The following is a 24,536-nucleotide window of genomic DNA, read 5'->3' as shown; positions in this document are numbered from 1 at the left end:
CTGCAGATAAACGGAGCGTGGGACACGCTGCGCTCGTGCTGAAAAAGAGATTCCAGAAGTTTCCCCTGTAACCTGACCCGTGCGGCGCGGGCGTTGGGTAGGGGGAGGGGCTAGGCTTGGAGAGAAAGCTGCGGGCCGGGGGTTATCTCTCGGGGGTTAAACTAACGTGGTGGGCGGGGCACGGACGCGGCAGGTGGTGATGACGGAAGGGTTCCTTCTTTTACCCGCCACTTCCTCCCGGCTGGAGGATGGCGCTCTCCCAAAAGTCATGCGCGTAGCGGCGAAAGAGGCGGGTCCTCTCGATGGCCAGCGGTAAACCTGGCTGAACGGACGACAGACTGAAGGAGGGAGGAACGCTGCGAACCAGGCGTGCTGTTTCGGACCGATGGCTACTGGTCTCCGGTGGACCGTCAGAGGTCACGTGGGGCTGTACTCTTACACCCCCTACACCCCCCCCCCCCCCCCCCCCCCCCCAGAGCACATGTACCCCTAATACTGAGAAGCCCACTGATCCATCCCAGTTAGTCGGTTTCTGTGTACTACTGAATAACCTTTCCTGTTGGCGTGCGTCACCTTTCAGGGGCAGGCGGTTCTCAAAAAGGGGGCGCTGTGGAGCCCTGTCCCCCAGGGCCTGTCTGTAGTGGAAGGGTGAATGAAGCCTTGTCTGCTTCTGGTCTGCACTCTGGTAGGACAGTGCCGTGGTACCCGTGAGTCAGGTACTTGAATAGCTTCAGTGAAATATCCAGTCGTATAAATGCAAGAGCTGTGCAAGTCACCCTGGATTAGCGCGTCTCCTCTGCGCTCGTAGCGTAGCGTAGCGATGCTGGAGAACATGTGCAGTGCAGCTAGGCTAGCTTTGAGCGGCAGTGGGTTTGCCCAGGCTAACGGCACGTTTATTTTACAGCATCGTTAAAGCTCCGCTGTAGTTCACCTTGTGCCAATGAGCAGAGGCACTGAGTATCTTCAGCCTTGCGCAGGCGAGTGGTGAGCTCAGAAACAGCAGATTGTTGGAGTAGGGCTCGGTATTTTATTATGAAATTTAGGCTCTGTTAACAGGCTGGTTCAGAAATGGATGCATGTTTAAAAGGTTGATTGTCTTGTGACAGAGTAATAATAATAATAGTAATAATAATGTTATTGTTATAATTATTATGACTAAATTGATTGGGAAACCTTGGACCTCACATGACTTCAGAACTGTCATTAAAGCAATATGGAAACTAATGAACCATGTGACTGTGGATTTGAAGGAAGAACAAAGTTCCAAATGAATTCTGGGAACTGTATTTCTTTGGTTTCTTGTAGAATGGTCTTCTCTCCGTTTGCCCTTTTCATATGAAGTGCATGGCCGTTAATACAGGCTCATGGGCCGATCAGCAGCAGAGGCCTTAGCTTTGTAGTTCCTTGCATGCCATAAAAATCACCCAATGTGTGGCTGGTTCAGGCACTTCATCCAGATCCACTAGGTGGCAGGTGAGCAACTTGAAAAGGCAGAAAGCAATCATTTTGCCGCCTCACGAAATGGGAATAGCAGCCATTTTGAGAGTTTACTGAAGACTCCTGTCAATCATATGGGTTTAAGGTGTGAAAATGTTTCTGCTACAGCAGTGTCCTGTGGAAATTTACTCTGGGTCAGTGAGATGTGGCAAAATGTCTTTCACGAGACTTTTTAAATTCCCCCTGTACGCACGAGCAGGGTCTGTCTCCTCTGTTAACAGCGCTGCATGTGTAGACTGCAGTGTAGACGCGCTCTGCTGGGGTCTCTGTGTGGCGTCCGTTTGTTCTGGTTAAGTTCACGTGTCCTGCAGAAATGGGCGCGGCTCTCCAGGGGCTTTGCGGCTCTCCCAGTTACTCTAACGTCTTCATTAGCCGGTTGCTTCTGTCTGATGGAAGAACTGAAGGTTTTGACGGATGTTGCATTTCCCCTCAGGAGGTGAGTTGAGAGACAGGTCCGGGCCCAGGTGTACCCTTTTTGGGTTGGCTAAAGCAGACAGGAAGCACCCCCACGTATGCCCAAATATGGGCAGCGTTGAGCTCTCTACAGTCGTGGATATCTGAGCTTTACGATGAAGATTTGTGGTTTAGTTGGTTTAAAAAAACCTGATGTGACGGCGATATTTTCAAATTTTGCAAAAAGGCATTTGTCCAGGAAACTGAAGCTGTGTGTTAAAACAGAGGCGCCGCACTACCTGGGTGACTCTACGTTAATGACTACGTCTCCGTTTCATCCTCTCAGAGGTGAATCATTAGCAGCCTTGTTTGTCGCGGCTTCTTCAGTTTCGGTAGCATGTTTGACTTCTTGCCGCTCTTGTTTGTCCGTTAGCTTTGCTATCAGCTGGAAAACAGCCACCACGGCGTTATTTATTTGCTAAATGCTGACTGCGTAACGTCTGACAGGGTTATAACTTCACCCTTGGCCCCTGCAGTCTGTGGTTTCCACATGAAACGGGAGGGCTGTCTCCTGACCCCGCCCACTTCTCCATTAAACAGACCAGTAGAAGCAAGCAGGAAGCTGTCACCATTAAGTCAGAGTTTCCAACAGTATCTGGAATTTTAGAAATTTTCTAATAGCTCTGTCACAGATGTATGGCATCATTGTGTGTATTTAGTAGGTAAGGGAGGTTTCAGTTAATTTGCATGTTCTCTGTTGATTATTTATTTACAGTAGAAGAACAGTGTAGCTGGGTGGATCTTGCGCTTTCTAATTTAGTCATTTGCAGACCATTTTCTTAACTGAACATTCTAATGCTGATGTCACAATGGCTACTGGTGACTGAAAGCAGTGGAGTTCTAGAACACTGACTCTTTGCTCTTGAAAGAGTTGAATATACGCATAAAGCTGTTCCTCCATCAGAGGACGTGGGGGCAGGTCAGAGGGCCGGGGGTACGAGGAGCAGCTGGCGGGTGCTGGGGGAGACGGGACAGCCAGCTGGCGGGTGGGTGCGAGCCCAGTTCTGCCTACCTGATCCGTCGGCTGTTCCCGCTTTGTTCACGCCAGCATGGAAAACGTGCAGGGATGCCGCTCAAAAAAAAAAAACCAGTAACTGTGTGGTCGTCCCCCACATGCACTTACACCTGTTACCTGGTGTATTTTGCCTGTTCTGTCTGCCAGTGGAGATGGTGGAGGCATGGCCCAGCTAGATTGTGGAAATTTTGTGCAACTGGTCAGCAAGCTACATAGCCCTGGATGGCTGAAGCAGTCTCTTCTCTCTCTCTCTCTTTTTCTCTCTCTCACTCACTCACACACACACACACACACACACACACACAATACCCCCACGGACGTTTTTTTGGCTGTTTTTCCGGTTTTGTGCTTTACAACACCAAATCTGTCCCTGGTTTTATTTTCTCCCAGGTAATTAACTGAACAATTTGTGCCACTGATTCGCCAGACTGTCTTCACACCTGCAGTTCCTACTCCTCAGGGACCGTGATTTCAGTTACTAGGCCCTGTATTGTACCACGGGTGTGTATAGGCTAGATAACTTTGCCTTTCATTTCACCTTTTAAGGTGTGAGATCACATAATAAGCAATTAGAATGTTGTGAACTGAACATTCTGATGCTGATGTCACAGTCGCGATTGGCGATTAAAAGCAATGGTGTTCTAGAACACTGACTTAGAATTGGGGGGAAAAAACCACAGAAGGTTCAGAAGGTTAAATTCCTGTGTTATTTCTTCACCAGCGTCACCCTGCATAATGTTTTGCTGTTGAGCAGGTTATTGCACCCTCGTAGCTCATTCTTAAATCTTTCAGCACAGGGTATTCCACATAGTCAGCCATATGAGAGTTGTCAATATGAATTAAATGTGTGCTATTTTTTGTCATAAATGGGAAATCCTACACAGAATAAGATGCGATGACCCAGATTGTAAAGTTGCAGTGCCATATCAGATTGGTGTGAAATGAAAGCTAAAAGTCGGCATTTTAGGATTTGAAGAGAGAAGCACAACAACTTTCATACCTCAAAATAATCAATAATGGGCTTTGATTTTGCTTAAGAAATATGTAGGATGACCCTTACTGTCAGTGGAACAGGGCATAATTACAGAAACAGTATGTACTACTGTGTAGTTCTTATGTTACTCTTTTGGAAACATTACTATGGACAGTATAGAAAGTACATATGCAATGATGCCATTTGTGGGACTGTTGTGAAATTATTTTTTTTGGGGGGGGGGGTTGTGTGGAGTGCATCCGGCATTAATTGATTCTATGATCGAATGATAATCGATTCAAGTTTTGATGCAGCGATTAATCGCTCCGGTACGTTTAGATCCTGATTGTTTCCCCAAAGTGTCCGGCGATGAAAGAGCACTGCCGATGGCTTCAGGGGGATTATTTGAATAGCTGCTGATGGGCGTTGAGTAGAACTTTATTCATAGCGAAAGCTAGTCTTTATGTTGCGTGAGACCGCAGTGACTGTCGGAGTATTGTTGAGTTCCGCCTCAGTGTCAGTAAACTGCTGAGTATTTGACAATAGGCTGAATGATTTTAAACAGGGCCACCCAACCCTGCTCCTGGAGATCTACCATCCTGTAGCTTCTCAGTTCAACTATAATGTGTCACACCTGATTCTATGAATGAGCAGTTCAGTGAAATCTCTAGTTGTATTGAGGTGTGCTTTGTTAGGGTTGGAGTGAAAACCTACAGGACGTTAGATCTCCAGGAACAGGGTTGGGCAGCCCTGCTCTAGCTGTTGAACGAGGTGTGCTTTGTTAGGGTTGGAGTGAAAACCTACAGGACGTTAGATCTCCAGGAACAGGGTTGGGCAGCCCTGCTCTAGCTGTTGAACGAGGTGTGCTTTGTTAGGGTTGGAGTGAAAACCTGCAGGATGGTAGATCTCCAGGAACAGGGTTGGGCAGCCCTGCTCTGGCTGTTGAACGAGGTGTGCTTTATTAGGGTTGGAGTGAAACCCTACTGCATGATAGATCTCCAGGAGTGGGCTTGGGCAGCCCTGATTTTAAAGAAAGATTATTTGACTGATTTGGTCTAGTCCATTAAAAACAATGCTCAGCATCTGCAGCCCTACACTCGGTGCTGTGTTGTAGTGTAATTACTGCTGGGGTGACCCCATCCCTGGCCGATGGGCGGAGTCTTCCACATAAACTTGCCCGTTTGGGTCCGCTGCTCCTTCAGACATTGGCCAAATGCGTTTGGACTTCCCCGAGTCTTTACCCTGGTCACATGGCACGCGGGGGGTCGTGCGACTGCGGCGGTGGCGGCTCACCACCAAAGGAACACAGAGCCAGGTAGCGTGAGAAGTTTGGCGCCCACAGGGAAGTGAGAGCGACCGCGTTCAATGTAAGGGAGGAAGGGTGTGTTCGTGTATTTATTTATTTATTTACTTCCCATGAGTTAAGATAGATGACATTGGTTTCTCCTGGTTTATACACACACACACACGCACACCACACACACACCCCCCACACACACGCAGAATATTTCTGTGTTATAGTGCATCGCTGAGCTGTTCTCTCCCCCCCTCCCCCACTTGTACTCAGTCTTACTTTTTTTTGTGTGCGCAATGATTGCGCAATCTCCACCCTTCTGCAGAGGGCATTTATGTTTTCTACTCGCCTTACAAAAATTGCTTCTTTATATTCATGTGTTGGTGCTGTTGCCTTGGAAACCACATCCCATGCCAAATTGTGGAGACAACCTTCCTAGTTCCTGGAATGAGGGAGAGAGGGAGGGGGAGCAAGAGGGAGAGGGAGAGGGAGAGGGGGAGGGAGAGGGAGAGAGAGAAAGAGGGGAAGGCAGAGAGGGGGAGGAGAGGTTGTTGGAGCAGACGTTTTTGGGTTTTCTCTGGTGTAATCTGTGAGTGTGGGTCACGGTGACTGATAGGCCTCCGGTGTGCTCCTCCCAGTTACCACAGCAACCGCCTTGTTCCAGTACACACACACGCACATACAAACACACTACCAGGTATACCTTATATAAGAGTGTGATGTTTATTTTTAAACCAAATGTTCAGTAATAGCCTAATAAGAAAGTGACTTTGCTTAATCGGGGAAACTGAACATGCAAGGCCTGACTGCATTAGTGCATTAACCTGACATCATTAAAATTATTATTATAAGATCATTATTATCACTATTATTATCATAATTAAGGGGATATTTTTTTCAGGCAATTTTTGAAAAGTTATTACAAGGTTTATTTTCACAAATGGATTTTAGCTTGACTGGTTTTTACAGGAGAGATGGGTGCTGTTCTGCATTTTGAGTCCTAGAGCCTGAGAGTCAGCAGACGCTGCTCTGTATTTCCCCCAATGTGTAGTACTTCAGCTGCTTGACCTTTCAGGCTAATGGACTCCTCCTCTTCCTCTCCCTCTTTCTTCCTCCTCCCAGGTGCGATTCCCCTCCCCCCACTCTCTGCCGTGTCCTCGGGCTACGATTGGCCGGATCTTCTGCATTTGTGGGCTGTGATTGGACGACTGCCGCCTGGGTGGGCTGTGATTGGCTGACGTTGAAGATGTGTGGTCTCTGAGGCACGTCACCCACAGCAGCTTAGACTCTCCGCCAGGCATCCAGCAAGTACACGGTACTATTATCCCTCCCTCTCTCTCTCCGTCTCTCTCACTGCCCATCTCTCTCTTTCTCCCTCTCTCTGTGTGGCCATCTCTCTCTTTCTTCGTCTCTCACACTGCCCGTCTCTCACACTGCCCATCTCTCTCTTTCTCTCTCTGTCTATCTCCGTCTGTCACACTGTCCATGTCTCTCTTTCTCCCTCTCTCTCTCTCTCACACTGCCAATCTCTCTCTTTCCCTCTCTCTCTCTCTCTCTCTCTCTGCTTCCTGGTTGTTAGGAGGCAGGCCTGGTCAGAAATGTGAAGAAGTGAATTGGATGGGATTTGGCTTTTGAATTGATTTTACTCCTGTGCCATTAAGACTGCTGTGGTTTGCATCATCATCACTATCATCACCGCAGTCTTCCTCAATGCCTCTGTTCCCTTCATGAACACACACACACACACACACACACACACACACACACCTCTGTCTCAGTTCCTCCTGCTCTGGTAGAAGTGGGGGATGGGTAACTGTTGGATTTCGGGGGGGGGGGGGGGGGGGACTTCTAAAGGTGATCCTCCCTCTAACCTGTACACATGCACACACACAGTGACACACACGCTCACACATGCGCACTCTCACACATACACACACTGTGACACACACACAGTAGTGATACACACACACAGTGACACACATGCTCACACATGCACACTCTCTCTCACAAACACACTCACACATGCACACTCTCACACATACACACACAGTGATACACACACACACAGTGACACACACGCTCACACATGCACACTCTCTCTCACACACACACACACACACACACACACTCACACATGCACACTCACACATACACACACTGTGACACACACACAGTGATACACACACACACACAGTCACACACACAGTGACACACATGCATACTCTCTCTCACACACTCACACATACACACACAGTGACACATACACACACACACACACACAGTCACACACACAGTGACACATACACACACTGTGACACACACACAGTGATACACACACACACACAGTCACACATACACACACTGTGACACACACACAGTGATACACACACACACACAGTCACACATACACACACTGTGACACACACACAGTGATACACACACACACACAGTCACACATACACACACTGTGACACACACACAGTGATACACACACACACACAGTCACACACACAGTGACACACACACACACACACACACAGTCACACACACAGTGACACATACACACGCACGCACTTGCTGGTGATTAATGGGGGAGCTGTTTCCGTGTCCCTCCCCCACAGTGAAGCGGCTGCAGACTGCGGGCTGTGCTTTGTCCCTCCGGCAGCTGCTGTTTTGTGTCCCTGAGGTATGCGCGTGGGGGGTGGGGTGAGGGGGGGGGGTGTGTCTGTGTGCTGTGCAGGAGGGGGGGTGGGTGTGGGGGTAATTATGGGGCTTCTTGGGTAGATTTATCACCTCTCCTCTCATTCTGTCCTCCCCTGAAGGGGGGCTGGGGGGCGGGGGTCACGGTGCCATACAGGGCGGGGGCTGGTGACCCAGTGGCCACAGCTGAGGATGGAGTACCGGGGGTGGACACACACACACACACACACACTCATACACGTGCGCATACACACGCGCACACAGTGACACGCACACTCATACACGCGCACATGCAGACAAACAGTGACACGCACATACACACACACACAGATTTCTGTCCTTTTTGAACCTTAGTGCTATGGCCGTCATGTGTAGTTTGTGCAGCTGGAGTTGAATGAGAGGTGCACGTGTATAAGCGCGCGCGCGCGTGTGTGTGTGTGTGTGTGTGTGTGTGTGTATGCATTTGTAAGTGAACTTATATGTGAGTCACAAGGGATAGCTCACTTGCTGCTGTGAGTGGAAGTATCAGCTGAGTGTGCTGTAGTTGTGTTGCTGTTGGTTTTGGTGATGCATGAGTCGTAAGTCACGGCGTGGGTCAGCCCTTTGACTGCCTGCAATGGATGTAAAAATCCCTCTGAGCCGCTCTCTTACCGGCCTCTGATTCGCTGCAAGCCCCCGTCACCACGGTGATGAATAAATGGACACTGTTTGCATAGAGAAGAGGGTGTGAAGTGAGCTTGAATGAATTGCGTTGTGAAGTAGCCGAACTCGACTCGTACCGCTAATGATTAACCCGGACGGTCCTTACCGTCAGAAATTAGTTAGCAGAGTGTTTTGTTTTTTTTGTTTCTCAACATTGCTTCTGTGAATCACAAAGCGTGTTGTCACTCTTTTGGGGTCTGAGGTTTGAGCTTAATTTATTGTGCCGTTTGTCCTTGTTCAAAGAATCCTTTTTGGCTGTGCTTGTGGCTCAGTTCAGACACCAACTGCAGTCTCTCCTGAGCCTTAGACCGGACTGTCAGTGTTACAGGAGACAGCAGGAAGGTGTAATGTGACTGTCAGTGTTACAGGAGACAGCAGGAAGGTGTAATGTCTGTCAGTGTTACAGGAGACAGCAGGAAGGTGTAATGTCTGTCAGTGTTACAGGAGACAGCAGGAAGGTGTAATGTGACAGTCAGTGTTACAGGAGACAGCAGGAAGGTGTAATGTGACAGTCAGTGTTACAGGAGACAGCAGGAAGGTGGAATGTGACAGTCAGTGTTACAGGAGACAGCAGGAAGGTGTAATGTGACAGTCAGTGTTACAGGAGACAGCAGGAAGGTGGAATGTGACTGTCAGTGTTACAGGAGACAGCAGGAAGGTGTAATGTGACAGTCAGTGTTACAGGAGACAGCAGGAAGGTGTAATGTCTGTCAGTGTTACAGGAGACAGCAGGAAGGTGTAATGTCTGTCAGTGTTACAGGAGACAGCAGGAAGGTGTAATGTCAGTCAGTGTTACAGGAGACAGCAGGAAGGTGTAATGTGACAGTCAGTGTTACAGGAGACAGCAGGAAGGTGTAATGTGACAGTCAGTGTTACAGGAGACAGCAGGAAGGTGTAATGTCTGTCAGTGTTACAGGAGACAGCAGGAAGGTGTAATGTCTGTCAGTGTTACAGGAGACAGCAGGGAGGTGTAATGTCTGTCAGTGTTACAGGAGACAGCAGGAAGGTGTAATGTGACAGTCAGTGTTACAGGAGACAGCAGGAAGGTGTAATGTCTGTCAGTGTTACAGGAGACAGCAGGGAGGTGTAATGTCTGTCAGTGTTACAGGAGACAGCAGGAAGGTGTAATGTCTGTCAGTGTTACAGGAGACAGCAGGAAGGTGTAATGTGACTGTCAGTGTTACAGGAGACAGCAGGAAGGTGTAATGTGACAGTCAGTGCTACAGGAGACAGCAGGAAGGTGGAATGTGACTGTCAGTGTTACAGGAGACAGCAGGAAGGTGGAATGTGACTGTCAGTGTTACAGGAGACAGCAGGAAGGTGTAATGTGACAGTCAGTGTTACAGGAGACAGCAGGAAGGTGTAATGTCTGTCAGTGTTACAGGAGACAGCAGGAAGGTGTAATGTCTGTCAGTGTTACAGGAGACAGCAGGAAGGTGTAATGTCAGTCAGTGTTACAGGAGACAGCAGGAAGGTGTAATGTGACAGTCAGTGTTACAGGAGACAGCAGGAAGGTGTAATGTGACAGTCAGTGTTACAGGAGACAGCAGGAAGGTGTAATGTCTGTCAGTGTTACAGGAGACAGCAGGAAGGTGTAATGTCTGTCAGTGTTACAGGAGACAGCAGGGAGGTGTAATGTCTGTCAGTGTTACAGGAGACAGCAGGAAGGTGTAATGTGACAGTCAGTGTTACAGGAGACAGCAGGAAGGTGTAATGTCTGTCAGTGTTACAGGAGACAGCAGGGAGGTGTAATGTCTGTCAGTGTTACAGGAGACAGCAGGAAGGTGTAATGTCTGTCAGTGTTACAGGAGACAGCAGGAAGGTGTAATGTCTGTCAGTGTTACAGGAGACAGCAGGAAGGTGTAATGTGACTGTCAGTGTTACAGGAGACAGCAGGAAGGTGTAATGTGACAGTCAGTGCTACAGGAGACAGCAGGAAGGTGGAATGTGACTGTCAGTGTTACAGGAGACAGCAGGAAGGTGTAATGTCTGTCAGTGCTACAGGAGACAGCAGGAAGGTGTAATGTGACTGTCAGTGTTACAGGAGACAGCAGGAAGGTGTAATGTCTGTCAGTGCTACAGGAGACAGCAGGAAGGTGTAATGTGACTGTCAGTGTTACAGGAGACAGCAGGAAGGTGTAATGTCTGTCAGTGTTACAGGAGACAGCAGGAAGGTGTAATGTCTGTCAGTGTTACAGGAGACAGCAGGAAGGTGTAATGTGACAGTCAGTGTTACAGGAGACAGCAGGAAGGTGTAATGTGACAGTCAGTGTTACAGGAGACAGCAGGAAGGTGTAATGTCTGTCAGTGTTACAGGAGACAGCAGGAAGGTGTAATGTGACTGTCAGTGTTACCGGAGACAGCAGGAAGGTGTAATGTCTGTCAGTGTTACAGGAGACAGCAGGAAGGTGTAATGTCTGTCAGTGTTACAGGAGACAGCAGGAAGGTGTAATGTGACTGTCAGTGTTACAGGAGACAGCAGGAAGGTGTAATGTGACTGTCAGTGTTACCGGAGACAGCAGGAAGGTGTAATGTGACTGTCAGTGTTACAGGAGACAGCAGGAAGGTGTAATGTGACTGTCAGTGTTACAGGAGACAGCAGGAAGGTGTAATGTGACTGTCAGTGTTACAGGAGACAGCAGGAAGGTGTAATGTCTGTCAGTGTTACAGGAGACAGCAGGAAGGTGTAATGTCTGTCAGTGTTACAGGAGACAGCAGGAAGGTGTAATGTCTGTCAGTGTTACAGGAGACAGCAGGAAGGTGTAATGTCTGTCAGTGTTACAGGAGACAGCAGGAAGGTGTAATGTGACAGTCAGTGTTACAGGAGACAGCAGGAAGGTGTAATGTGACAGTCAGTGTTACAGGAGGCTGACAGACCTCCTGTGAGTTGCTGATCCATAGGCGCAGTTAAGTTTTGGGGATATTGCATATTGGGTACCTGCATGCTCTGATTTGTGACACAGCATGACGCTAATCCTGTGTTACCCTCACCATTTGCCTAATCTGAAGGGCATTATTTGCAGTAATGTTGTGAGCGTGTGTGTGAATGGGGGAGCGTATATGTGTGATGTGGCGTGCGTGTTTGTTTGTTCGTGTGTGTGTATGTGTGTGTAGTGCAGGTGCCCAGTGCATATTGCGTTACCTTTAGCGGGCACTCTTATCCAGAGCAGTTTACAAGGCTTTGGCGCTTCTTACGTAGTGCTTTTATACAGCTGGATGTGTACTGAGGCCATGCTGGCTAAGTGCCTTACTGCAGGGCTCAGCGGCAGGGTCCTGCCTGCGAGTGGAGCCTGCAGCATTTACCTTACAGGTGCAGTGCCCCCGCGGTGTGAACGTGCACACGGGGCAGGGCTGGGCTTCTCACCCTGTGCTGCTGCTGCGCTGGAGCTGTGGGCTGTTTGAGCTCAAAGGTGGGGAAGAGAAGAGTAAACATGCGTCTGACGAGACCCTGTGTGTGTGTGTGTGTGTGTCTGAGAGTGCGCACGCGCGCGCGCGTGTGTGTGTGTGTATGTGTGTGTGTCTGAGAGTGTGTGCGTGTGTGTGTCTGTGTGTGTGTCTGAGAGTGTGTGTGTGCGTGTGTGTGTCTGTGTGTGTCTGCGTGTGTGTATGTATGTGTGTGTGTCTGAGAGTGTGTCTGTGTGTGTGTGTGTGTGTGTGTGTCTGAGAGTGTGCGTGCGTGCGTGTGTGTCTGTGTGTGTGTATGTGTGTGTGTCTGAGAGTGTGTGCGTGTGTGTGTCTGTGTGTGTGTCTGAGAGTGTGTGTGTGCGTGTGTGTGTCTGTGTGTGTGTATGTGTGTGTGTGTGTCTGAGAGTGTGTGTGTGCGTGTGTGTGCGTGTGTATACGTGTCCCTCATCCTCTTGGCCTAATGGGGGCGCAATAGTAACATGGAGAGAAGTAAAGGGGAGAGATTAGCGTGTGGCTGATTAACAGTAAGAGCACACGCTCTCTCTCTCTCTCTCTCTCTCACACACACTCGGGCGTGCTCGTGTGAAGTGTGTGTTAGCAGCAGGCCCCGTTAGATAGGAGATGAATGAGTCTGTGCAGCCTGAACCAGCCGCTGGTACAGCTGTGCACCACACAGGACGAACTTGCTCAGTACGTGTACACGCTACATGCACGAAAAGTACTGAACACGCACATGCTAAATGCACGAAAAGCACTCAACACACACACTACATACATGAAAAGCACTCAACACACACAGTACATACCTACCGATGGTATATTGTGTGTTGGTGTGAAATATATTCCCACAGATGCTGTATTTTGTGTTAGTGTGAAATATATACTCACAGATGGTATATTCTGTGTTAGTGTACGATTTATTCCCACAGAGGGTATATTCTGTGTTAGTGTGAAATATACCCACAGATGTTATGTTCAGGGTTAGTATGAAATATATACCCACAAAAAGTATATTCTGTGTTAGTGTGAAATATATTCCCACATATGGTATATTGTCTGTTAGTGTGAAATATACCCACAGATGTTATGTTCAGTGTTAGTATGAAATATATACCCACAGAAGGTATATTCTGTGTTAGTGTGAAATATATTCCCACAGATGGTATATTTTTGTTATGTTGCATTCACAGTCCTTCTCCCTTCCCTGTACGTCTAACCTACATACCCACATCGATCACTCACAGGACTGAATGACTCATTTACAGAGTAATCTCTTCCTCTGAACTGCCGATTACTCAGCGCGCAAGTACGCCTGTTCAGTGAAGAGAGACTCGCTGCCCTTGTGTGTGGGCGGTCCGGGAAAAGGAGTGTGTGTGTGTGTGTGTGCGCGCGCGTTTGTGAGCGTGAGAGAGCAAGTATGTGTGAGCCTGAGTGCAAGTGTGTGCATTTGAGAGCGTGAGAGAGCAAGCATGTGTGAGTTTGTGATCGTGCGAGAAAGACTGAGAAAAAGAGAGAGGGAGGGGCAAAGAGATAGGAGAGAGAAAAGAGAGAGAGAGAGAGATGAAAATAGAAGGAGACAGGCCTCCGGGGTGCAGGAGCGGTGTCTCGAGACAGGAAGTGGATCCAGCGTGTCCCGCTGCTCAGGGGTGGTGCTGTCCGTTGAATAGCTCACGAAACACTGGGCTGCTCACTGGGCCAGCCAGCCAGGATCAAACCCCAGCAGACACAGGGTGCTCTCTCTTTGCACTGATAATGATTTTCAGTTTTAAATAACGCCGCACGAAAAGGGATTTTACCACCGCTCTTGTGCGTTGGACTGTTTGTTTTTCGCATGCTGCAGTCACGTGACTGCGCTTTGCTCAAATTGTAACGTTGAACTGAACCGTAGGCTGTGGGTCGCGGGGACGTTGGCATTGGCGGCTGGCTGCTGTGGATCCCTGAGTTGTCTGACGGCGTGTAAGGTTTGGTTTCGGACGTGGCCTGATGTAATGACAGGGCTGTGTTGCCTCTGACATCCAGGCCTTGCGCGAGTTTGAGAGGCCGACTGATGTGTCTGAGAAGCTATTTCCTTCCTAGCGTAGCTATCAGCGCTTTTCTGCAGATGCATTTTTTTTTCCCCCGGATGATTCAGCATGTGTTAATCATTGATGACGATTGTCCACCAAAGTCTTAGCCTCCCAAATTGGCAAACGAAAAGTCATTGTATTTTAAAAACAAAAAAAAACAGCCCCGAATAATCTGTCTAACAGTATTCATTCAACGGGTAGCCACTAGTCAGTTAGTAACGGTGGGGACACCAAATGTCTCACCCAACTGTAAAAAAACAAAACCAAACGTTTGACTTTTGAAAAAATCACAATGCTAATTTAAAGGTAAATATTACTCGTTTCATTCTAAATATTACTCGTTTCATGCTAGTTTCATTGCTGGTTAGCGAATTACTTTAGATTGGTAGCACATAGTCATAAGTTGGCAAAGCATGTGTTTAACAAATCCACCAATCTTTAACTTGTTCAGAAGGGTCAATATCTCATGGTTACTGTTTCAATGTAGTTAAATGGTAATGTAGTCTATAGATTAGTGAATCTGAGCAGCTGGCTAGCTAGCGATCTGCCTACGTGGCACTTAGTTGATTGTAACTGAAATCAATGTAGCCTGCTCAACTTATTTTTTTGTTCAGTATTACCATCGCGTGAGCTCATCATATTCCAGGGAGGGTTTTGCGTCTTCTGACAGGAATCCTTTGTGCTCTTTTGTGGATGCTTGTTGGAACGGGGGAAACTCCTCCACTGCCCCCTGGTGGAGTGGAGTGGCCCTGCTGCGGGTGGTGAACTGCGGTGGGCGTAAGGCGCTGTTGGGGTTGGGGTTTGTCCGGCCCGGGCCGGCTGGGTTTGTGAGGCGGTGGCGTGGGATCCGGCTCGTTTCGGACCCCCGCCCCCGGGCCGGTGGGACCCCCCTGGTAGTATCCACGTATGCGGCGCCTGTCTCCACAAGCTGTACCACCCCTGTCTGTGCTTCCTCCCTGGCTCGCTCCCATCCTCATCCTCTCTCTCTCTTCCTGCCAGTGCTTTCCCTTCTGTCTTCCTGTCCTCCCTCCATCTCTCTCTCCCCCTCTCTATCCTGCTTTCCCTCTCCCCTCTCTTGCTTTCTCTCTCCCTCTCTCTCCTCTTTCTCTCTTTTTCTCTCTCTCCCTCCATATTCCCCTCTCTCTCGCTTTTGTTTCTGCAGCAGTTCAGTCTAGACATGTGTGAATGTGACACAAGCAGGCGGGGAGGAAGGAGGGGGGTGGGGGGTTGGGGGTAAGAGCAGATAAGTCAGAGCTTCATTGGTGTGGGGGTGGGGAGGGCCAGGAGTCCACCAGCCTGTGTGTGTGTGGGGGACGGGGGGACGGAACAGAGCAGGCACTCCAAAGGACTGAGGGGTTGGGGGAAGGTGTGTGTGTGTGAGAGAGAGAGAGCGCGAGAGAGAGACTGGCCTCTAGCTATTGATGGGAAAAGAAAAAAAGGAAGGGCGGAGCGTGAGGGGAAGAGAGAGAGAGCACGAGAGAGTGAGAGAGAGAGAGAGAGTGGGAGGGATCGTACTGGTTTAAAGTATCCTCAATGAGGAAGTGGAAGAGAGAGAGAGAGAGAGAGAGAAAGGGAGAGAGCCATTTTCAGTGTGGAGAGAAAGCCGCCTGGTCTGCCTCGAGCTTGCGTGTGTGAGAGTGTGAGAGAGAAACGGAGAGAGAGAGCGCCAGCGAGACGGAAAGAAAGAAAGAAAGAAAGAAAGAAAGAGCTGAAGGAGAACTCCCTTTCCGGACCCTTTAAACGGAAGACCCCAGCGTCCCTCCCTCCCCCTCTTCCTCTCTCTCTCTCTCTCTCTCTCTCTGTGTGTGTGCGCGGGATGGGCGCTCGTGGGGCCGCGGCGGCGCCGGGTTCGGGACGGCGGTAAGCCTGCGAGCGTGTGGGGGAGGGGGCTCGGCCGGTATGGAGAGGGGAGCGCTGGCCTGGCCGGCTACAGCGGCAGCTGGCCCCTCCTGATCCACCCCCCCCCCCCCCCCCCCCCCCTCCCGAATCTTCTCCGGCTTTCCCCTCTCCTCTCTCGGGCGCTTGGGACAGGAGAGCGGGGCGGTTTTTTCCCCCCTCTCTCCCCTGCTGACGCAAGGGTTGCGTGCGCGTCCCGTGTGTGTTTCTGTGGATTTACCGCCAGCCGCGAAAGCCGGGCCTCTGACCCTCCGGGGGTTTTTGGGAAGAGGGACACCGAGACCTTCTCTTCCCCGCCCCCAGCCCGGTTGGATTTATTTATTCTTTTTTTTTTACAAAGAACCCTTTAAATGGATTACAGAATGCATTCCAAGTCTAACGATTTGCTGGATTTCCAGACTCTGGACGCTCTCCTGGAAAAGATCGCCCATTACTCGGTGGCAGTGAAAAGGTAACGAGGCCGGCTGGCTCCTCCGGTGTTTGTGGTGTGGTAGTGTGTAGCTGCGCGTGCGGGTCGGAGGCCAGAGGGGAATGAATGAGCGGGGCTTGTGCGGCGGGCTCTTGCAGAGTTTTTTTACTGGCGTTTGTTCGCTCCGTCGCCGTTTCCGTGCTCCGCTCGTGCGGCCCGTCTCCTGGAGACCCAGCAGGCCGGCGTACCAGCAGTTTTGGGAAGTGAAAGTCAACTCGTCTAACCTGTATTCCAGCGAATTGTTTTCATAGATGGGTGCCAGCATTTGAAACACTCCTCCCCGCCCCCCCCCCACCCCCATCCACTACGCGCACACACACACACACACACACACACACACACACACACACGCACAAACCTCATCCACAACTCCCGGCGGCTTGCAACACTTCCTGGTCTGTTCTTTGTAGCAGCGGTTAGAACAAAAAAAAAAAAAGAAAAAGGCCTTGATTGGAACAGTGTGAACTCTGTGGCTATTTGTGTTTTTAATGGCTGCATTGTTTGCTCTGCTACCCTTAAGATAGGGTGGAATCTCTCTCTCCCTTTCGCTCTGTCTCTCTCTCTCTCTCCCCCCCCCCTTTCTCTCTCTCACAGCAGGGGAGTTGGGGAGAGGGGGAAAGGGGGTGGGGTGGAGGGAGGGCCTCATTTGTTGTAGCAGAAAGGAAGTTTTGGAGAAATGCTCCATTTCTGAGAAAGACTTTATAACTGTGTGTGTGCTTGTGTGGAAGCGTGTGTGTATGTGTGTGTGCATGCGCACGTGTGCATGTTTGTGTAGATGTGTGTGCTTGTGTGTGTGTGTGTGTGTGTGTGTGTGTGCATGTTTTTGTAAATGGTTGTGTGCTTGTGTGTGTGTGAGGGGTGAAAGGTACAGTGGGTGCTCTCTGTGTGTGTTCCCCTCAGGAGCAGGGCAGTGTTGTACTAGCCCTGCAGCATTAGCCCTGGGCTTGGTCCGGGCCCCTCTCTGTCGGGTCGAGCCCACGTGGGTCCTCTCTTTGCTGGGCCTCTGTGTACTCCCACCGCCTGGCTCCGGCTGCAGGCCCCAGGGACCTCCACTGCCAAAAACAATCTGCTGTTTGGGCTGTGAATTATCTGCTGGCTTAAAAACATAGAACATTAGACACTGCCTCTGTTTTAAATTACAAAGGCAGGCTGTACTAACCTTCTCCTCCCCCCTCTCATGCACACACGCACACACACAAACACACACACACAACCACAGGGTTGAATCTGAGAGTGAGTGTGTCTGTGAGACAGGGAGAGTTGTGCAAGAATCGTGTTGGCGTCTGTGTGCGCATGTGTGTGTTTGCGCTCAGCAGGAAGTGTTGTGTAACATGTTAAAATGGCTGCGTGTGACTGTGCTTGTGTGAGAGAGAAGCAGAGTGTGTGTGGTGTGTGTGTGAGAGAGAGAGAGAAAGAGAGAGAAGCAGAGTGTGTGTGGTGTGAAGTGGCTGTTGCCTCTGATGGTGCTTCCAGTTTTCATTTATTCTGTTTTCTGTCAGGCTTCCTGCCTGTGGCTTTGCAGTTCCAGGTCAATCATCCTCAAGCCCCACCATTACTCATCAGTGCCCCTCTCCCCCAGAGTGTGTGTGTAAAACTGCGTGCATGTGCGTGTGTTGTGCTTGCGTGTGTGTGTGTGTGTGTGTGTGTGTGTGTGCGTGCATGCGTGTGTTTTGTGTGTGTGTGTGTTGTGTGTGTGTTGTGCGTGCATGTGTTGTGTGTGTGTGTGTGTGTGTGTTGTGTGTGTGTGTGTGTGTGTGTGTTGTGCGTGTGTGTGTGTGTGTTGTGCGTGTGTGTGTGTGTTTGTTGTGCGTGTGTGCATTTGTACGCACGTATGTGTATGCGTGTGTAGTGTGTGTGTGTGTTGTGCGTGCGTGCGTGCGTGCATGTGTGCATTTGTACGCACGTATGTGTATGCGTGTGACCTCTGGCTACCGAGTCGTTTCCCCCCAGCCCAGTGTTTTTCAGAAATGGTCACCAGTGAAGTTCAGTTTAAATCCGCGCGGCGGCGCGCGTGCAGAAGTGCCGTTCTGGCTCCTTGCTCGCAGACTCCATCACTGGTCAGAGCGCTGTGCCGCATCGCGTCGCTGTCCTCTGAACGCTCCTGTGCTTCCGTGCCAACGGATAGCTTTGCCCTCCCGCGGGCAATGACCCGTCTTCACCCCGCGACGATCCGTCTGCGGAAGACGCACGGAATGATGCGCGCTGGCGAAGGGCGGGACTTGTGCGCGCGTGGACGGGTAACGCTGGAACGCCGCGGCAGCAGCCGTGGAGCCGACGGGACGTTTGTGACGAGGCTCGGAGCGTAAGGGCAGTAGAACCAGGTTTCCACTGTCTGTCTAAAAGGAAAAACTCATCCTAGATCAGCACCTTATGAATACTGGCACGGGTTTATTTGGGTGTCTTGAGATGATTTATGAATACAGACCCGGGTCCATTTTGGTGTCTGAGTTGCTTTATGAATACAGACCCAGGTCCATTTGGGTGTCTTGAGATTCTTTATGAATACAAACCCAGGTCCATTTGGGGTTTTTTTAGATGTTTTATGTATACAGACCCAAGTTCCTTTTTGGTGTCTGAGATGCTTCATGATTACAGGTCCATAAATTTTCATATCTGAGATGTTGGATCAGTGAAAGTGCTCTGCTTAGACTGTGGCCTCAGTATACAAACCACTCGGCAGGTTGTTAAATTATGAAAATGTTGAATACATTCATTTTCCATTTTGCCGATCCTCTTGGTCAAAGTCTGAGGACTTTATATTATTAGAATTATTATTTTAATCTTATTATGACTTTTTTTTCCCCCACATAATCCATTTATACAGCTAGGTATGAAAGTCCAGCAATTGTGGTTAACTGCCGTTCTCAACGGTTCAACAGCCCCCCCCCCCCCCCCGTCTTGATCGGAGGTCAGTCCTTTCGGCTGGCCCGCACTCTGGAACATTAGACCTGAACTCAGAATATTTGCTTTACCGCAGAGCCGCTCGGCCTGGCTTTTGGGGTGAACTTTGGTCTTCTGAAAACAAATGCTTTCCCTCTCAGTCCTACTGCTGTGACATTACTGGGGAGAGAATGCGTGTACGACACATCCTCTTAACGTCTGCATTGTGGGGAAAGGCATCGCAGGGATTCCCAGTAACGTTTTTGAACGAGCGACTGTTGTGTTGTTTGGTAAATGTAAGAGTTGGTGTCAGTGTTCTCAGAAGGGACTGTGGACCCCTCGCTCTCCCTTTCTTCTTCTCAATATATGATGTGCATATTTAGCCTGGCAGAACATTTATAAGTTACCCGTATATTTGTTTCTGGCAGAATCAAACTACGTTCAGCTGCTCTTTTTCTCTCTCTCGTGGTTTGTGTTGCTATCTCCCCCCCCCCCCCCCCCCCCCCACCACCTGAAAGCATAAGACTGACCCGGGCACAGATCCCTTCCACCTCTGGAAAGTTCTTTCTGCCCAAGGGGTGTGCTTTGCTTCCTGAGAGAAAGAACGTTGGTAGCTGCACCAGTGCTGTCATACCTCCACCCCCCCCCCCCCACCCCCATTCCCATCCCCCTCTCCGGGGTTCCCTTCTCCCTCCTCCTCTCCCACACGCTTGGAGGAGATTCTCATGTTTCCCTCGCTCTTCTCTGATCCTCAGAATTCATTATTAACACGCATGTGTGTGTGTGTATATGTGTGTGTGTGTCTGAGTGTGTGTGTGTGTGTGTGTGTGTGTATGTGTGCGTGTGTCTGAGTGTGTGTGTGTGTGTGTGGTTTCTAAAGGTTGGCGGCGGACTGTCAGCCCACCTTGCTTTTAACTTCTCCCCCCCCCCCACCCCCCCACCGCCTTTTTGACTGGCGACACTCTAGCCATTTGCTTGAAAGCAAAGTCATACATTATTCATCGGCTTTACTACACTGAAGATGCCCCCGTCATCCTGACTTTCCAATTTACCTTCTGTAATATTTTCTTCCTCCCCCCCTTTCTGTCTCTCCTCTTCCATCATCTCTTCTTTCAACCTTTCCTTCCTTCCTTCCTTCCTGTTTTTCCCCAGCACCTGATTCCATTAGGCCCCTGCCTTGCTGTCTGATCTTCGGTTACAGGACCTCTAGAGCCATCAAACGTCACACCTGCCTTGTTCGCCTCCCCCCCTTCCCCCCATCTTTGCCCGAATGCCTGTGGCCCTGACACACCAGCGGCAGCGCAGTCTTCTTTCCCTTTTTGCGGGGATGAAAGGGGCGCTGCGGATGCACGGATTTCCGCGTTTCCGAGCTCACCGGCGCCAATTATGAGACTTTGCATCGATGCAATTATTACTTAGCTCCGCCTGCACTTAACCGATAATCTCATAATGATCACCACGGATGCGCTGTGAAACGCACATGGAAGTCTGAAGCGCTTTCGTGCAACTCTTTCATCTTGTTTTCTGCCCTGCCCACGCTTTTTAAATTTCTTGGGTAGACAAACTTCCAAAAAAAACAAAACTTTGGAATCTGTGGACCCTTGTCTGACTTTGCCCCGTACTAACATTAACTAGCAACAAAAAAAAAAGCGATGTGCCCCCCCCCCCCCCCCTATTGAAGGAGGGTTGCAGCTCAGCCTGTGACTGCTAGAGCTGTACTGTCAGAAATGGGCCCTGGACGAGGCCAGAATTTGGCCAGCAGACTGTTCTTTATACTTGACTCTGTGCAACGCTGCATATTTCTCAGTTGACATCACTTGCTCAGTGAGGGCAGGAGACCTTTCACGGTTCATCGGGTGACAGAATGCCCTGAATGTGCTCAAGGGAGAACGACTGCTATGTACTTTCTTTTCCACCCAGGTGAATGTGTACTGGAGGTTGTACCAGCGACGGGAACTAAACTGTGCTGGTTTGAGAAAAGGAATTAAAAATGGTAATTATTTTTTATATTTTGCAACCAGAAACCTGAAAGTTGAGGAGACAGACCCTCATCCAACGGCTGAAAATTGGTGCACTTGGAAGGACATTGGCAGCATCCACCAGAGAAAACTAAATCCTAAAGCCAAAAAAACACTCTGTGCTTTCACAAGCTCTTTCGGCATGAGAGCATCACAGACGCTTCCCGTCGGATTTAGCGCTTCCGTACATCTGAGGGAACAAGCGACAGTCGCTCGGCAAACAGGCCAGTTAGCCGGGACGCTCACGGACTGTTCCTTCTGCGTGAGGGATAAACCAAATTGAACTTCAAAGCTGCGAATCCTTCAGACCGCTTTAAGATCGACTGCGTCGCCGCCTCTGGTGCCAGCATTGATGTCTGCCAAGCGTGCTGCATCCTCAGAAGAAACGATAGTCTCTTCCATCTCCTCTCGGTACAAATCTATGTTTAGCTGCAAAAAAAAGACATAGGCTAACTGATCGTGGTGTACTTGTTCACCGGAGAATTAAACAACATTTAACAAGTTCCCGGACAAAATTTTATGATTCAGTTAATTGTTGTTTGTGTAGCGGTTTTTAAAGAGACGCTGTCACAAACGGAAGCCTCTGTTTTCTCCATGACAGGCCGTGTGATCGCATGAGATTTGTCCTCCTTTATCCTGTTTGTTTCTCTATTTTTTGGAACGTCCAGTGGATCGCCTCTGAGGTAGTTGTTTGGAGAGAGCGGTCTGACGTGCTTGTGGCCGGCTGCAGCTGAACTTCACCCTGCCGCCCCCCACGCTGAGCTGCGCCGCCCTCACACTGCGAGAATGCACTTCCTCATGCGGGTGCTGCAGGTCGAATGCAGGCAGCCGATTGGCCAGAGGAGTTTACCCCCCCTGAGTTCAATGAAAGTATTGAATTTAAACTTGAATTTCTTGAATTGAAACACAGTTGACCCCCCCCCCCCCTTGCTGAAACCTGCTTATTAAAGCTGTGGAGCGGGGCCACTCCCAGTCACTGGGACAGACCTAACCTTGACGAGGACGCTGCTGTGCCCGTGGCTCTCTCTGAGCAGCTCTGGGTGAACCCAGGTCACGCGCAGCTGCCACAGCCAGTTTTAGGATGACTCGCGTTGACGACGCCTACCGCTGACGCACACCACCCACCCATAATGCACCTCCAGTGAGTCAGACGCATTCTTCACCCCGGTGTTGCTCTGGGACGGGTGAGGAGCGTGTCTGGCAGGAACAAGCCTTTGTCTCGTCTGTTCTCCCGAAACAGAAAGCAGTGCTCCTTAAAGCCCCTGTCCGCCTTTAAACCCGCCGGTAGTGACCCTGCTTTGTGCCGCCGGTAGTGACCCTGCTTTGTGCCGCCGGTAGTGACCCTGCTTTGTGCCGCCGGTAGTGACCCTGCTTTGTGCCGGCGGTAATGACCCTGCTTTGTGCCGGCGGTGATCTCTCCATCTGAACCGTGTTTGGGGCAGAAGCCCAGCCGGAACTGAGAGGCGCTGTTAAACGCCACCTGCCATCAGCAGAATGCCCGCGTCAACTCTCTCTCTTTATTTAGCTGCTTTGCTCAGACGTGCATACTTCCGCCAGGTTCATTTAGTCAAAGTGCTCCAAAAAACGGTTGCTTGGATACCTGTAGCAGTTTCCCTCGCTCGTCCGAGCCAATCCTGTGTCCAGACTGAGCAAATGAACGCATGTCGCTGGCCAGCTGTGACCAGCGGTCGACGGCAACGGGACACGGTCAGGCTTTCTAGTATCGGGGCATGTATCCGTCTATCCCAGGGCATGTACCAGTCCATACCGGGCCATGTCCCAAGTCCTGGAGCTTACTCTTCCAAGTGTGTATTTTTAAATGTTTTGCCACAAAACAATAAGAGACACATGCATGTCTGTTAAGATTTCAGCTCCTAACACAACATTGAGTTGCTTGTTGCCTTGCTTTTATAAATAAAGTTTCAGATTTTATTAGTGGTTGGAGAAGGATACCCCTGACCCCTGACCTCTGGTTCTCCTGTGGTGGTGTGTGACGCTGACTGTCTTGTACGGTAACAGGAGCTTGTGTGCTGCAGCTTCAGCGGATGACTGCAACGGATTGTATTTTATCTTTGGGTTAAATGCATGCCCTGCATGAAAGACAGCCTGCGTGTAGAGGCGTTTGTGAAAAGGCTTGTTTTTAGCGGGGCCCTGGATGCGCACGCAGTGATGATTCTCTGTGCGGTCATGCGCCGGTGACTCTCAGCACAGCTCAACTTGCGGTGAAGGACAGAGCGTGACCTTGATGAGAGAGGAGGAGAAACCAGGGTGTCCTCCTGCTGGGTGTGTGGGGCTCCTCCCCCAATGAGCAGCGCGCGATCTGTGTGTGTCAGCGCCCTCCTTACCAGCCCCTACCCCGCCTCTTCCCACTGCTGATCGCTCACTCTATTCGTCAGCTCCCTCACCCTACCTCCCTCACTCTCTTCTGTACCTCTCTCCCTCCCTCTTCCTCACTCTCTTCTTTACCTCTCTCCCTCACTCTTCTTTTCCTCTGTCTCTCATTCACTGTGCTTCACCTCCTTTACCTCCCCCACTCTGGCCTTCCCTATGAGGGTGCAGGATTGTGTGTGTGAGTTGCACGCGCTCGGAGCGGCTGTGTGCATGCGTGCGCCCGTCACAGCTGGCCCCTCCCCTTCCTGCTACGGTCCTGTGCGTGTAGTTAGAGGCTCCGCCTCCAGGAAGAGAACATGCTGACCTCATACCTATGACTTATTCATGTGCTTGAGTGTGACTGTGTGTGTTCCTGTAAATGACTGCGTGTGTGTGAGTGTGGGGTGTGTGTGCGCGCACGTCTTGAGAGAGTGTACGTGCCTCTGGCCGTGCATGATGGACCTCTGATCATGTGACACCCCCCCCGGTGATTCAACAGGAAGTGTTGAGTCATAATGCCATTACTCACTACAGGCATTATAGGTATATCAGTACTTCTTTCCCTAGAAGCACTTCACCTGGCCCCTGAAGTTTGGACGTCTACTGCCGCGATCCGGTGTAGTTAAGCTGACTGAGACAAAGAGAAAGGCAATACGTACGCATGGCACATGGTGGCGAAGATTGTTTGCGCGTTCTTTATCGTTGCGGTCTGTCCCCATCCCTACCTAGCACTGCTTAGATAAGGGGGGGGTTTCTTTTGCTGTTTACGGGTCAATGAATATGTGGGAATGGGGATTT

The 24,536-nt window shown here is 50.1% G+C and overlaps 1 protein-coding gene across 2 annotated transcripts in view; it reads left to right on the top strand.

The window, feature by feature from the left end:
* LOC118220703 (bromodomain-containing protein 4-like) overlaps nt 1–24,536 on the top strand; it is a 61,076-nt gene that overhangs the window by 10,347 nt on the left and 26,193 nt on the right. The window contains exon 2 of one of the 2 annotated variants that reach the window (XM_035404815.1): nt 6,355–6,547. Coding sequence is in view for 1 of the 2 variants with exons in the window: in XM_035404812.1 (XP_035260703.1) it covers nt 16,352–16,452 (101 nt within the window). In the remaining variant the exon portion in view is untranslated. Of the gene's footprint in view, nt 1–6,354; nt 6,548–15,568; nt 16,453–24,536 lie in introns of those variants that run through there. The other variant, XM_035404812.1, reaches the window with a different exon arrangement.

The sequence above is a fragment of the Anguilla anguilla genome, chromosome 2 (assembly GCF_013347855.1).
Source record: "Anguilla anguilla isolate fAngAng1 chromosome 2, fAngAng1.pri, whole genome shotgun sequence".
Lineage (NCBI taxonomy): Eukaryota > Metazoa > Chordata > Actinopteri > Anguilliformes > Anguillidae > Anguilla > Anguilla anguilla.
Note: the sequence above shows the minus strand (reverse complement) of the source record. Positions and strands in the feature narration are given on the sequence as shown.